General features: G+C 47.0%; 1 protein-coding gene across 3 annotated transcripts; it reads right to left on the reverse strand.

Moving 5' to 3' along the window:
- Nucleotides 1–9,088: 9,088 nt before the first annotated feature.
- On the reverse strand, nucleotides 9,089–12,355 carry OTX1 (orthodenticle homeobox 1). Of its 3 annotated transcripts, XM_061156249.1 has the most exons (6): nucleotides 12,255–12,355; nucleotides 11,803–11,814; nucleotides 11,179–11,338; nucleotides 9,757–9,907; nucleotides 9,582–9,690; nucleotides 9,089–9,551 (listed from the first exon to the last, which is right to left on the reverse strand). In XM_061156249.1, exons 1-6 carry the CDS (start codon nucleotides 12,353–12,355, stop codon nucleotides 9,089–9,091), a joined length of 996 nt encoding a protein of 331 aa, XP_061012232.1. The 3 variants fall into 3 exon arrangements, with proteins under 3 accessions (XP_061012232.1, XP_061012233.1, XP_061012231.1); XM_061156250.1 differs by lacking the exon at nucleotides 11,803–11,814 and having other exon boundaries at nucleotides 11,179–11,330; nucleotides 12,259–12,355; XM_061156248.1 differs by lacking the exon at nucleotides 11,803–11,814 and having other exon boundaries at nucleotides 9,089–9,907; nucleotides 11,179–11,330; nucleotides 12,259–12,355.
- Between the last annotated feature and the right edge of the window lie 369 nt (nucleotides 12,356–12,724).

A 12,724-nucleotide genomic window follows, 5' to 3' on the forward strand; every position in this document is an offset into this window, starting at 1 on the left:
AAAATTTACACAACCAATTTGGAAAACTGTGCCAGTATCTAGTCAAGTTGAAAATATGCATCCCTTATGGCTCAGAAATTTCCCTCCTAGGATATACTTGAGAGATTTGCATCTTTATGTGCACCAGGATACACATAAAAGAATGTTCACAGCAGCATCCTTATGATTTTCCCAAACTAGAAATAACCCAAATACCTACCAACAGAACAATTCATCTGTATGTATAACTGAATCACTTTTCTGTACAACTGAAACTAACATTGTTAATCAACTATACTCCAATATAAAGTAAAACGTTTAAATAAATTAGTGTATTCATACAGTGGAATACTATACAGCATAAAGCAATAAAAGTGAACAAGTTATAGAAACACACAATGACATAGATGAACCTTATAAACATAAGGTTAAGTGAAAAAAGCAAGTTACGAAAGTGATTCTATTCATATAAAATTCAAAACAAATATATACCAGTTAGGAATGCATATACAGGTGATCAATTTTTTAAAAGAGAAATAAATGCAAGGAAACCATTACTATAAATCATAAGACAGCCGTAACCCCTGAAGAGACTGAAGTGACTGTAATGGGCAAGAAATACTCAGGGATTTCTGTGATCCCAATAATGCTTTGTGGGCTTCCCAGGTGGCTCACTGGTAAAGAATTCACCTGCCAATGCAGGAGATGCACGTTATATCACTGGGTCAGAAATATCCCTTGGAGAAGGAAATAGCAATCCATTCCAGTATTCTTGCCTGGGAAATCCCATGGACAGAGGTGCCTGGTGGGCTACAGTCCAAGGGGGCACAGAGTCGGCCACAACTGAGCAAGCACACGATAATGCTCTACTCCTTGACCTTAATGTGGTGATTTCCTAATAAGTTGACAGCTAATTGATAAAAGATACATACACATTTTGTGGACTTTATTTCATAACTTAAAACTTTAATGAACTAGATTTTGAAATGGTTTTAAATCTAACAAAGGATGTAAGAGTAATCAAAAAGATCTTGATTCTAAAGATGATTAAGGAGATTAAGAAAACATGCTATGGAATCCACTTAAACTGAATACCACATAAAAAGCAACTCTGTATCTGAGATAAACAACATTTATATCTGTTACAAGTATGATGACTGGATTTCATTCTTTCATTCACTCAACAAACAGACCTACCATATATCTTCAGCGGCGGCAAGCACTTCAAGTAAAGGAAAACTTAGTCCTATCTCTTATACTTCTCTCTCTCACTCTAGGACCCCCACTGACTTCTAATCCCTTTTGGAATAAAAGATTTAGGCATTATGGAGTGGAAAACAATCTCAGGTCAGGGGGAGACTCTCAATTCCAAAATATACAAATAAAAAGGCATGCAGGAATTATCAGGTGCTGATCTGAGTATATGATGGTTCATGCCTCACACGAAGAAATACAGGGAGAAAAGAGATACTAGCTTTTTCTTCTCCAAACATTAATAAGCACAAACAGAACAGACAAGCTTTGCTTTTCTACATCAAGTAAGAGGCAAACTGAAGAGGTCAGTAGCAGGAATGGAAGCATGAGATGAATGGTTTTTAAAACCTGAAGAAATAATGATACTGTTTAAACAAGACTTGTTTTTTTATTTTCAACAAAAGGAAACCAATATCTACAAAGTTATGCGACCTATATTCACCAACTTGTTAACCATTTTTTACCTTGCGTAGTTAGCTCTGAAAAATAAATTTTACCCTAAAAAGACAGGATTTGCTTAGTGCGATTTTAAAAATTAAACCACAAACTTAAAAACCTGATGTTTCCAAGTTAGCATAGTTAGAAAAAAGATTCCAAATACCTGTTTATAAACAAATGAAGCCTCATTTACAGAGTCATTAATCAAATCCCAATTCTGTATCTGGTTTACACAACTTTCCCTGTATTAGACCTCCTAGAACATAGTAAAGCAACCTTCTGAGGAGCAAGAAAGGCTCAGTGAAGAAAAAACACTATTCATAAACAAGAAACAAACAGTAAAATAATTTTTAAATTACTTAGACATTAAGTATTAGTAAGAAATTAAAAGGTGAGATAGACCTGGTATGACTAGTCTTTTCATTTCATGCTCTGTTAATATATTTCTGAACACTCATTAAATAATAGTGAGGAGATGCCCAGAAAGATAAATGTAACAATGTCCTAGAAAATAAATTTCAGTTACCAAAACTCAAATTTTACAACTTGAACTTAGATAAAGCACGTTTCGTTGACATCAGTCTGGTAATCTGATTTGTACATAATACGGTGGGTTTTTTTTTTTAATTAATTGTTAACATATTGAAATTTTTAGGTAGCTCCTATAGTCAAACATGGAATCTGAAGACTGAGTTCTGACAAGTTCTGCCACTTACCAACTATGTGATCTTGAGGAAATAATCAAACCACCCTAAGCTTCACACCAAACCAACCTTATAAGACTTGAGAGCAGATAAAGAAAGTAATATATGTGAACAATACTGTAGGGACTCCAAAGATGGGGAACTCAATTTCCTCAATATACTGCAAAAACGACTTTCCACAAATGAATACTTTCACTCATCTCTTATTATGGAAAGAATTAAACAGACAAAAATAGAGTGTAATGAAATTATATGTATTCTCACTCAGCTTCAATAATTAAAAACTCATAATAATCTTGTTTAAGTTATATCCCAACCATTCCCTCTCTTCCTCTATTATTATGAAGCAAGACCCAGACATCATATTATGGCCTCTTTTCAGTGTATGTACAGGCTTCATGAAGTCCAACAGAGAGGTCTGAGGTATAGATATGGATTTGAGGGTCACCAGTAATGAAATCAAGAGCTAAAGCCACAGCTTTGGATAAGGTCAAATATCCATCGTTGAGAAAAAAGAAGATAGATTCTTTTGGTGCTTCTTTGTCATAAAATATAAGGAGATATAAAACACATTTTTTTTTTTTATAAATAAAGAAACTATGGATTTTTTAAAGGCCTATGGAACTTTTACATACTATGATTTTAACTGTTTTTCTGCCTTAAAAAGTGTCCTTATATATTAATAGTCACTATACTAAAGGATTTAGAAAAATCCCTGGGACATAAACAGACATAATCTATGTTACACCAAATTTAAACACTGATATTAGAACTTATCTCAAATCTACTTTTTAAAGTATTTGAGAACTTCTTGTTCCTTTTAAATTTTCCTTTCTCTTTAAATTGTATAAACCCATTCTATACTTTCTTTTGTATGTATATTTCAAAATGAAGTTTTAAAAATAAACTTTAAAAAGAAAGTATGATTCCTGCATTTAAATAGCTATGACAGATGATGGTATATCTTTATAAGCATTTTGAGCTTTGAAGAGACATAAGAATATTTGTGTACTAAAAATATTTTATAAGCTCTTTAGACACCAAGTTGTTGAATCAAAGACCATTTATTCCTACATTTTAATTAACTTTACCCCAAATGTCAAAATTACTTATGACTTATTTACACTCCACTTTAATCCCGGAAAAATTGTGATTCATCCTTTAAATCCTAATTTCACAATCTACTTTAAAAGTATTTTTTAAATTTCCTGAAACAGTATTTATAAGATGTTTAATAAGATTAACCTTCGAAAAATGAAGTATCTATGACACTTGGAATGGAATGGAACTTTGTGTCTTTTATTTCAAATAGTCACCAATTAAATTATTCAAAGTCAGTAAGAGGGGTACAATTTTCAGTAATTAATAATAGATTTTCAATGTTTAAATTTTGAAAGTTGTCATTTAATTGTACTATTGGATTAGAAAAAACTCCAAAATATTTAAAATCTTATCTCCATCTTTGAAGTAACGGTTATAGAAATATGAATGTGTAAGTTTCATAATTAGGCGATACATTTTATTTGTGAGCACACCATACATTTGTTTGCTGGATATATTTAACAGCAGTTTCAACTTTGACTATTTTACGTAACTGCCATTTCACCTAAACAACCGCAAGTTTTTCAGGAAATATTTTTTTATTTTCAAAAACTCTTGAAAGACTGCACCTGAAGTAAGGCAAAATCCAACTCATTAAAAGCATGATTAAAGAATTACTAAGTCAAAATCGCATGTTTCCCTCTCCCACCAAAAATATCTAATTCGTTTTTCATATATCAATAAATACCAATAGGATGACTACGGTAAAATTGATTTTTCAGGAACCATCTATAACACACAGCCCCACCCCCCACCAAAAAAAAACCCCCAAAATCTCTTTTTCAAAAAAGTGTATTCGGGACACTCACACATTTAATTAAACAGATTCTTTCTTAAATAGAGATGTTTTCTCCTTGTCAGAATAAGCAATGCATTGTTATTATTTAGCATTCATTTTTTTAGTTGGTGGTTTTTATTTTAGGTACTACTGAATATAAATATTCCTTAGTTAAAGTTAATGAGCTACTCCAATTAAAAATAAATTTTAAAAAATTAATGAGCTAATGAGCTTTTTTCATCCTCATTTTCGACATTAAAATGCATGGGGGAAGGGAGAAATAGTATGGAAAACACAGAATAACTCGTTGAGAACTTGTTACGTTTTCAATTAAGGAATTTTATAAATCTATCTTGGTGCTGTTCTTAAATTAATTCTGCAACAGCAGCCAAGTGATTTTTTTTTTTTTTTGGGTCTTGAATAGTAATGATACAGATTTTCTTTACCAATAATGTATATATTAACTACATTTAATATATCAGATACATTTTATTTCTGTATCTCTAAAGAAAACCTCGGTGCCTGTCAGTGCCTAATGACATCAATAACATTCATTTACTCTGCCACAGTAATGAACTTACCATCCTCACAACTGAAAAAAACAAAAACCAACTTATCTAAGAACCATTTTGATCAAAATGTATGAAAAAACTAGTAATTTTGACACAAAAATTGAAACCTTTCGGGGTTTTGGTCTCTGTAATGTGCCAGACATAAATTTGCTGACACTCAGCGCCTTTTTACCTGTTTTTCCTCTCACGTCTAATATCCCATAGCTCTAAGAATTAAAAAAAAAAAAATTTCTTTACAATGTTGAGAAATGTCTCCATATGCCCTCAATAGCTACTGAGTAGCTATAAAATAATAAAAAGCTCTACAACAGACGATGTTATTTCACTGAATGTTTTCAAAGCTTCAGGAAATTAACGCAGTGCTCCTGAGGTTTCAAGAATTTTAAAAACTTATTTAAAAATCACAAATATGACCTATCCGTTAGCCATAAAACACTTCACATAAGTTCACTGAAAGGCAGACTTTTCTGCTTTCGAAGTTTGACCAGAGAACACAAGCCATGAGTAGAAAACACGAAGATTTCGTTGGGCACTCAAAGGAACAAAACAGTTGACGTCTTAACACTTAAAGTTACTAAATGTTCTGAAGTTGCTTAATCGTCTTACTTTGCTTCAATTTTAGTTGCTTCTGTTGTGTCACCAACACCAAAATGCAAAGAGTACAAACCTCTTCCTCAGAAGAAGGGGGAGCTGAGGGCGGTTCTCACAGAACCTGCCAGTAACAGGTGGCCGGCCGGGAGGAACCTGCAGCGTTCCCGCCGCCGCCGCCGCCTGGACTCGGGGCCGCGTGGGCTCCCCAACTCCGCCCAGCCACTTCCGGCCGCCCACAAACCCTCCGGTGGCCACGCACCCTCCCTGCTCCCCCAAGCTCCCGCGTCGCGGCGGCCTTAAGTGCCCCACCACCTTCCGGCTCCTCGTTTCCGCTCAGCGCCGCGGGCCTCGGCGCAGGCTGGGAAGCACCGGGAGAAGCACGTGCCTCTTCTCGAGGCCTCGTCACCCGGGCGGGAACTCCCGCCGGGTCTCCACGAGCCCTGCCGCTGGTCCCCCATCTACCTGAGTAAGCAGGCGCCGAAGCTTCTAGACGCCGCCGAGTGGCCGGGGCCACTGTGATGCGTTTCACCTGCCTGCCCGCAGCCTCGGCCCAAAGTGTGAGGTTCTGGAACGTCCCTGACAGAGTGGGGCCAAATAATAAATGCGACGAAAATGAGGCCCTGGGGGTTGGGTACCTTGTTCCGGAGGTCACACAGTTGTCCAAGCGAGTGCAGAGCCGCGTCTCGTGGTTTCATTCCACCGCGAAGTCAGGAAGACTGCTGGGACGCACAGAACCCGCCACAAGGAGCTGCGGGCGCGGGCTGCCCGGAACACAGGCCTGGAGAGGCCTTAGTGGCGGCTGCGTGAGCCAGGGCGGCACTGGGGCAGGCCACGCAGGTCGGTCAAGCAAGGAGATCCTGCAGCCCGAGCGCCCAAGCCCATGCAGCGAGAGCGAGAAGCCTCTTTGCTCCGGCCACCGGCCCAGACTCCCCGGCACGTGCGGGCCGCGCACCCCAGGGGCCACGGCGCACGGCGGGCCTGCGCACCGGGTCTCCCTCCGCCGGCGGCGCCGCAGGGTGACGCTCAGCCAGGCCGCGGCTGCGCCCTCCTGCGGACTTTTGCGGAGTAGGGGGCTGCTGGGCTTATTTATAGAATAGGAAGGAGCTGTGCGCCCGAGCCGGACCTACGGAGTCCGGAGGGAGGACGCAGCCGAGAAAGCTTCACTCCAGCCGGGTCTCGCAGCCATGAGACAGCTCGGCACGGAACCTCGGAGGAGGGGTCGTTCTTCAAACCCGGCCTCAAGTTGTGCTCTCAGGTCTCACACGGAATAAAAAGAATAGAGTGTGTCGGTCACTTCGCAGGAAACTTTTCGTTGTTTCCTTATTTCCTTCCCTCCTGTGGACAAGTTGAGCAGCTTCTGGGCCTTACGCCCAGGAGGTTTCAGACCAAAAAGGGTCGGGACTCCGGGTCTTCTGGAGCATCATCCCAACCCACCCCCACCTCTATCCCTGTTTTCCTCAGGGGAAGGTGGAACCCTCCTTCCGACCCCCTGCTGCAATCCAGAAGTCTGCTTCCCCTGCCAAAGTGAAACGCGTCCCTATCGACTCTTCTAGATTTTTGTGTTTGCTTTATAATACGAACAAAGATAGTTTGGCTACTTCAGGCAGGGCAGGTTTAAAGGGACATGTTAGCACGTGGAAGGGATGACTCGGATTTCCCCAGCCGCCATGAAGCCACTCGGGACAGCTCAGCAGAAAGGAAGGTTGTCTGTTGGCAACATGCAAGACACGGATCGGTTTTTTTGTCGTTTTGTTTTCTTTTCCTTTTTGGCTCAGCTCTGAGAGCATTACAGAGCTATCCCTTCCCGCCTCCCGACCCTCTTCCCCTCCCCCCCTTCTTTCTGGTGCAGGCGGCAATTAGGGTGAAGAAATCAGTGCCAGGCTCCTGCCTCTGAAGAGAAAGGAATTGCTTCGGGAATTGAGTCCTGACACCTGTCTCTGTCCGCGATGGCGAGAGGGGATACGGGGTCAAAACGCCTGGGGAAAGAGGCCGGGCTGACCGATGCGGGGGGATGGGGGCGTGGGGGGGTGGGGGGCTCCCTAGGACAGCGTTTCTTTGGCCTGCAGCTTCACATAGGTTATTAACACGCGGGTTATTAACACGGAGGTTTCCTCTTTTTGTTCCCTCCACCCACCCAAGACCAGGACCTGGGCTGGAAGCAGAAGAGCAACACTGACAAGCCGTTCATTAATTTGCATTTATTTTCGGGAAATAATGTAGATAAAGGGGGGAGGAAAGGGACTGCCTTACATTTCAACAAGTAATTTGCGATCTTCACATCGGACAAATCAAATTTACAAATTACTTTCCCACCTACTGGACGAAACGGCCAAAGCCAAAATTGATATACAGTCGTGGGCTCTCCGTAGATTTCGGAGAATGAAGGTGCACTAAAAACTCACTAGACAAAACAGGGTTTTTAAAGAGAGAGAAGCCGACGGAGGAATTGAACCTGGGTTTGGGGCCTGGGGTGTTTTTTTTTTCCCCCATAATACTATATTTCTATCTTTTTGCTTTCTTTTGGTTTTGGTCTCTGAACCAGAACTGCAGCCTTGCGCTTAGACCTGGTGAAGGGCTCAGTCCTGTGCCCCCTCCCAGCCTAAACCCCTCCCCTGTGCCCTGACTTGACTCTTTCCTTCAGACTCCAGGACCCTCCCGATTCTCCGCGCGCAGCTTCCTGAAACCAAACGATTTTCTTTAATAAATACACAGAGGGAGAAGGTGTGAGAGGGCAGGGAAATTTTGCAACAACTGAAAAAGTAAAAGCGCCATCGTTTGAGGAAGAGAGGAAAGGGGACAGGGGGGGGAATATTTTTTGCTTTTGTTTTATATATATGTGTGTGTATATATATATATATGCTGTATATATCTTAAAGTTCTATTTCTTGGGCTCTAAGACAAGATATGCTCAGTTCAACCAACAGCAACTAAAAAGTTTAAGTGGTCCCTGGAACGGACCTGACTATATACAGCATTCCCGCCGAGGCGGAAGCCTGAGCCAGTTCTACGCAGGGCGGGGCTGTGCGCGAGAGGCTAAGGACGCAGTTCCTCCCTTGGGTCTCCTACAAGCGCATCGGGCAGGAGAGGAGGAAACGCCAGGAGGCTCTGGCCTGCAGGCGGGGAGCGGGGCTGAGGGCAGCTGAGGGCACCAGCGGGGCTGGTGGCAGTCTGCAGGCGAGAAACGCTTAGTGGTTGTTTTGATTTGGAGTAGAGTGTGGGTGCACTCCCAACAGGCAGACACATGCCAGTTAGTGACTCCAGTGTCCAGAAAGAATAAATTAAAGTGTAGGGCTCAAACAGCAAGACAGAGCGAAAAGCCTCCGAAGGCTGCAAGTGCATACACAGTAACTGTCCAGAAAGACTAGAAGAGGGCGACTTGGGAGTTCGGTGGGGGCTGAGGAGGGGAGCACACAGCTCTCCTGTATAGAACTTGTTGGCCAAGCCGAAGCACCGGTCCCCCCATCCAAGGGGTGGGTAGGGTTTGCACATCCCCCAAGCAAGTGGCACAAAGATGAGGGCGGCAGTGCAGCAATGGGCATCTTTTGGGGGCATGAAATTTCGGGTCTGGAGAAGCCGAGGCAAAGGCGGGCGGTGCAGCAGCAGCAGCAACAGGACGGGGATCACGGAGGGCGCAGGTAGTTGCGTTTCTTCTCTTCCTCCCACTCCTGGGCTCACAAGACCTGAAACCTCCATGAGGCTTGGTCCTTATAGTCCAGACAGTCAGGCGAGTTGAAGTTGAGCTTCCAAGCGGAGGATGCAGCGGCAGCGCCAGGCTCCTTGTAATCCAAGCAGTCGGCAGAGTTGAAGGCGAGCCCCGAGCCGCCGTAGCCCTGGTGGTGGTGATGGTGGTGGTGGTGGTGGTGGCCTGAGGACTGGCTCAGCGGGTGGTGTGCGTGGGGATGGTGGTGATGGTGGCTCGCCATGGAGGAGGGCGCCATAGGGCTGAGCTGGTGCGGGTGGTGGTGCGAGTGCATGGGCGCTAAATACGAGCTGCAGTCCACGCCGCCAAAGTAGGAAGAGGAGGGCGCGGGGTAGCCCTGGCCATAGCTGCCGCCCTGGCCGTAGGACATGGGATAGGAGGCTGCGGCCGAGGCGGCTCCTGCGGCTACCGAGCGCTGCATACACGATGCATTGCTGGGTGCAGCCAAAGGCTCGGGCATCGACACTGAAGCGGGCGCTGAGCCGGGCGAGATGGAGGCCGGACTCCAGATGGAGGAGGCAGCAGGCGTACTCAACGACGACGGGACCGCCACCGCCGGGTTCCCGCCCAGGCCTGCAGCCGCTGCCGCCGCGGGGTTGGCTGAGGCGCTGGATGCGGAGCTGGAGGACGAGGCGGAACTGGACACAGCAGGCGGCGTGAACTGGCCGCTGCTTTCGGAGCCCGAGCTCTCCCGCACCGGGGACGACTTTTTCTTTGCTGGGCGGCTCTTGGTCCCACTCCCGCTCTGCTGCTGCTGGCGGCATTTGGCGCGGCGGTTCTTAAACCAGACCTGCGGCAGGCCGAGTGGGGAAGAGCGTGTGAAGGGGCGAGTAGCGCTTGCCACTCCCCTGCCTCTTGCACCGACTCCGGCCTAGGAACCGTATCCCTCTCCGATCGACGCCTCCACCCCCTTCCCCATCTCCGGCCCGGCCAGACCCTGCATTCTCTGCTCCACCCTCCCCCATCCTTCTGCTCAAAGACCCTCCTCTGGCAAAGTAGGGATGTGTACGTCCCCACCCCCACCCCCAGCTCAACTCTGTCGGAGGGCGGAACATTTGTGTCTGTCCAGCCAGAAGTTCAGCCATCTCTAAACTGCTGCCGTTGGCCGCTTCCCAACAGACCTATGAATGTATGGAGGCCCTGTCTTCTGTGAATAGAGCTCGGGAAACTGCGGAGAGGCACAGAGCACGCCGCGGAATGGGGGACAGTCACCAAGTCTAAGCCGGAGCCACTCTGCCCCATGGAGGCCTGGTGCTGGGCCGGGAGAGAATTTGGGTTGGGAGCAGGAGGCTGAATTAGAGGGGGACTACGGAAGGAAGCCTGAACAGAATTTCGTTGGACTTCTTGGCTCCAAGTGGGGAACCAAATAAGACAGTCACAAAGTTCTCACTCCTCTTGGAAGGCCCGGGTACAAAACATGGCATTCCTGTTCTCTCGAGCCTCTGGGAGGAAAAAGGCAAGATAAGAGGCCTTTGAGAAGAGTTCTGAGTTATGATCCGAATAGTATTTTCGGGGCCCTTTCATCACACACACACACACACACACACACAAAACACAACAAAAAAACCACAAAAGCAATCCAGAAAGAGCAAAGCTGGTAGCCAGATTTTGCGTTCAGCATCCTCTCAGAGCAAAGAAGGTCGAATCACACTGCCGCCACCCGTGGGGCACACTTCCAGACAGGGGACCAGGCTTTGGCCAAGCCCCACTCTTTCATTTCCAGGATTCCCGGGATACAAGGACAGGGCGGAGGCAGAATTCAAGACCCGGAAGGAAACTGCCAGGCCCTGGGATGGCCGAAGGGGCAGGGGACAAGTGTCGGGCTTGGCCGCCTGCAATCCTAAAAAAGACTTTGGAGAGCGAAGGCGCCCCGGGGTCAACGGCCCAATTCAGGGCTCGAAGCTAGTTCCTTTAATTTTGGCCCCTCTGCCAGGCCCGGGCCCAGCGCTAGGGGGAGTCTGAGAGGGGCTGCCCAGCCTGTAAGCCCGCCCTCAGACCAGACCACTTCCCAACCAGGCCCAGCACCCCTCCCCGGACCCGGGAAACCCCGCGCGCGCGCACCTGGACTCTGGACTCTGGCAGGTTGATCTTGAGCGCCACCTCCTCGCGCATGAAGATGTCTGGGTAGCGAGTCTTGGCGAAGAGCGCCTCGAGCACGTCCAGCTGAGAGCGCGTGAAGGTGGTGCGCTCGCGTCGCTGCTTCCGCGGGGTGGCTGAAGGGAAACGCGGGGGCGCGTCGGGTCAGTGGTGGCCACGCGGACTCGCGCTAGAGGATACGGACAGGACCCTCGCAGGCCCTGGACCAGGTCGTTGCAAAAGAAAGCCGAACTCCGAGCAAAAAAAAAAAAGAACTCCCCAGGGAAGCGAGCCTGACAGGCCACAGGTGGGAGAAACTACAGGTGTGCCTGATTGGCACACCGACACTCCTGATTGTCTCCGACACTCCAGGGCTGCCCCCTTCCCTGCCTCTCAGAGGTTAAGAAAGGAAGAGAAGTTATACAATCTTTCTTCCTTCGCTGCCCCCCTGCCAACACTCTCCCTGACTGGAGGGTGGGGAAGGGGTGTGCTGAAACACGTCCTGGAAAACACTTTCCGAGGTAATAAATGGAGGTGAAGAAACGGAACCTAGACAAGAAGGCCAGGATTTGGCTCAAGTCGTCCACATCAACAGTGCAGAAGTTGGTGCAGGCCACCCATCTAGAGGACAATTTAATTATGGAGGGAGAATCCCTCTACCTTACCTCAGCCAGTCGCTTTGCATAAGGCAAGCTCGGCCTTTCCTGTGAGGGCCAAGCGAGTGTCCACATTCCTCGTTCAGTGTTGGGGGGGAAAGGCATAGATTCTTTCAATCTCTCTCTCTCTCTCACACCCCACCCATGGGAAACGAATCCGTGGGTAAATGCGCCTGACAACTGGAGAGAAGCCAGTGTGGCCGGGCTGGAGGGCTCACGTCTCACGTCTTAGCCACCCCGGCCCTACTTCCCGACCAGGATCTGCCCTCCGAGTCAGCGCGCCCTGCACTTAAGAGACTAAGCAACCGGTTCCCTGGGCCTAATCTGGGACAAGATTTGTGCTCAAATCCAGAGGCTGGGGATTTCCCAGATTTCTAAGGGAGGAGGGTGTGGGGGGGTCGGTGCTCACCCGGATAACCCACGGAGGGGTGTAGGAGGTCCATGGCTGGCCCGGCTAGACCGAGCCCATTCATACCATATGGGGGTTGTTTGAGGTAAGACATCATGCTAACAGCTGGGTGGAGGCGCCCCGACGGATCCAGGGGGCCGGGGGCCAGGCGCAGTGCGGGGCTCCCACTGCGCAGTCCTTCAAGCTCTGTTGCGTCTGGGGGCCCGGCCTATGGAGACATGAGACACACCGAAACCGTCATTCCACGCCTTCATGGCTTCCTGGTCTTGCTGGAGGAAGGAGTCAAAGAATGGGGAGGTGACGCAGGCTATGGATCTGTGCAGAACTCGGCTCTATAAGTCCTTAGCCCAAAGACCACAGCTTCTTTGAAAAGTAAAATTTCTGGATCATTATCACCTCTTTTGGGGCTTGGAATGGGCCAGACACTCGTAGGGCGACGCTAGGAGTGAGAAGAGGTTAAAATCAG

Source organism: Dama dama, chromosome 11, assembly GCF_033118175.1.
Source record: "Dama dama isolate Ldn47 chromosome 11, ASM3311817v1, whole genome shotgun sequence".
NCBI lineage: Eukaryota > Metazoa > Chordata > Mammalia > Artiodactyla > Cervidae > Dama > Dama dama.

Bases quoted from the DNA above. Each gene is read 5' to 3' on its own strand.
- OTX1 (XM_061156248.1), bottom strand. From the start codon at position 12,355: ATGATGTCTTACCTCAAACAACCCCCATATGGTATGAATGGGCTCGGT. The intron at 11,331-12,258 runs GTGAGCACCGAC...GTTTCCCTTCAG, and splicing joins CCCCTCCGTGGGTTATCCGG to CCACCCCGCGGAAGCAGCGA. The intron at 9,908-11,178 runs GTGCGCGCGCGC...GGCCTGCCGCAG, and splicing joins TGCCAGAGTCCAGAGTCCAG to GTCTGGTTTAAGAACCGCCG.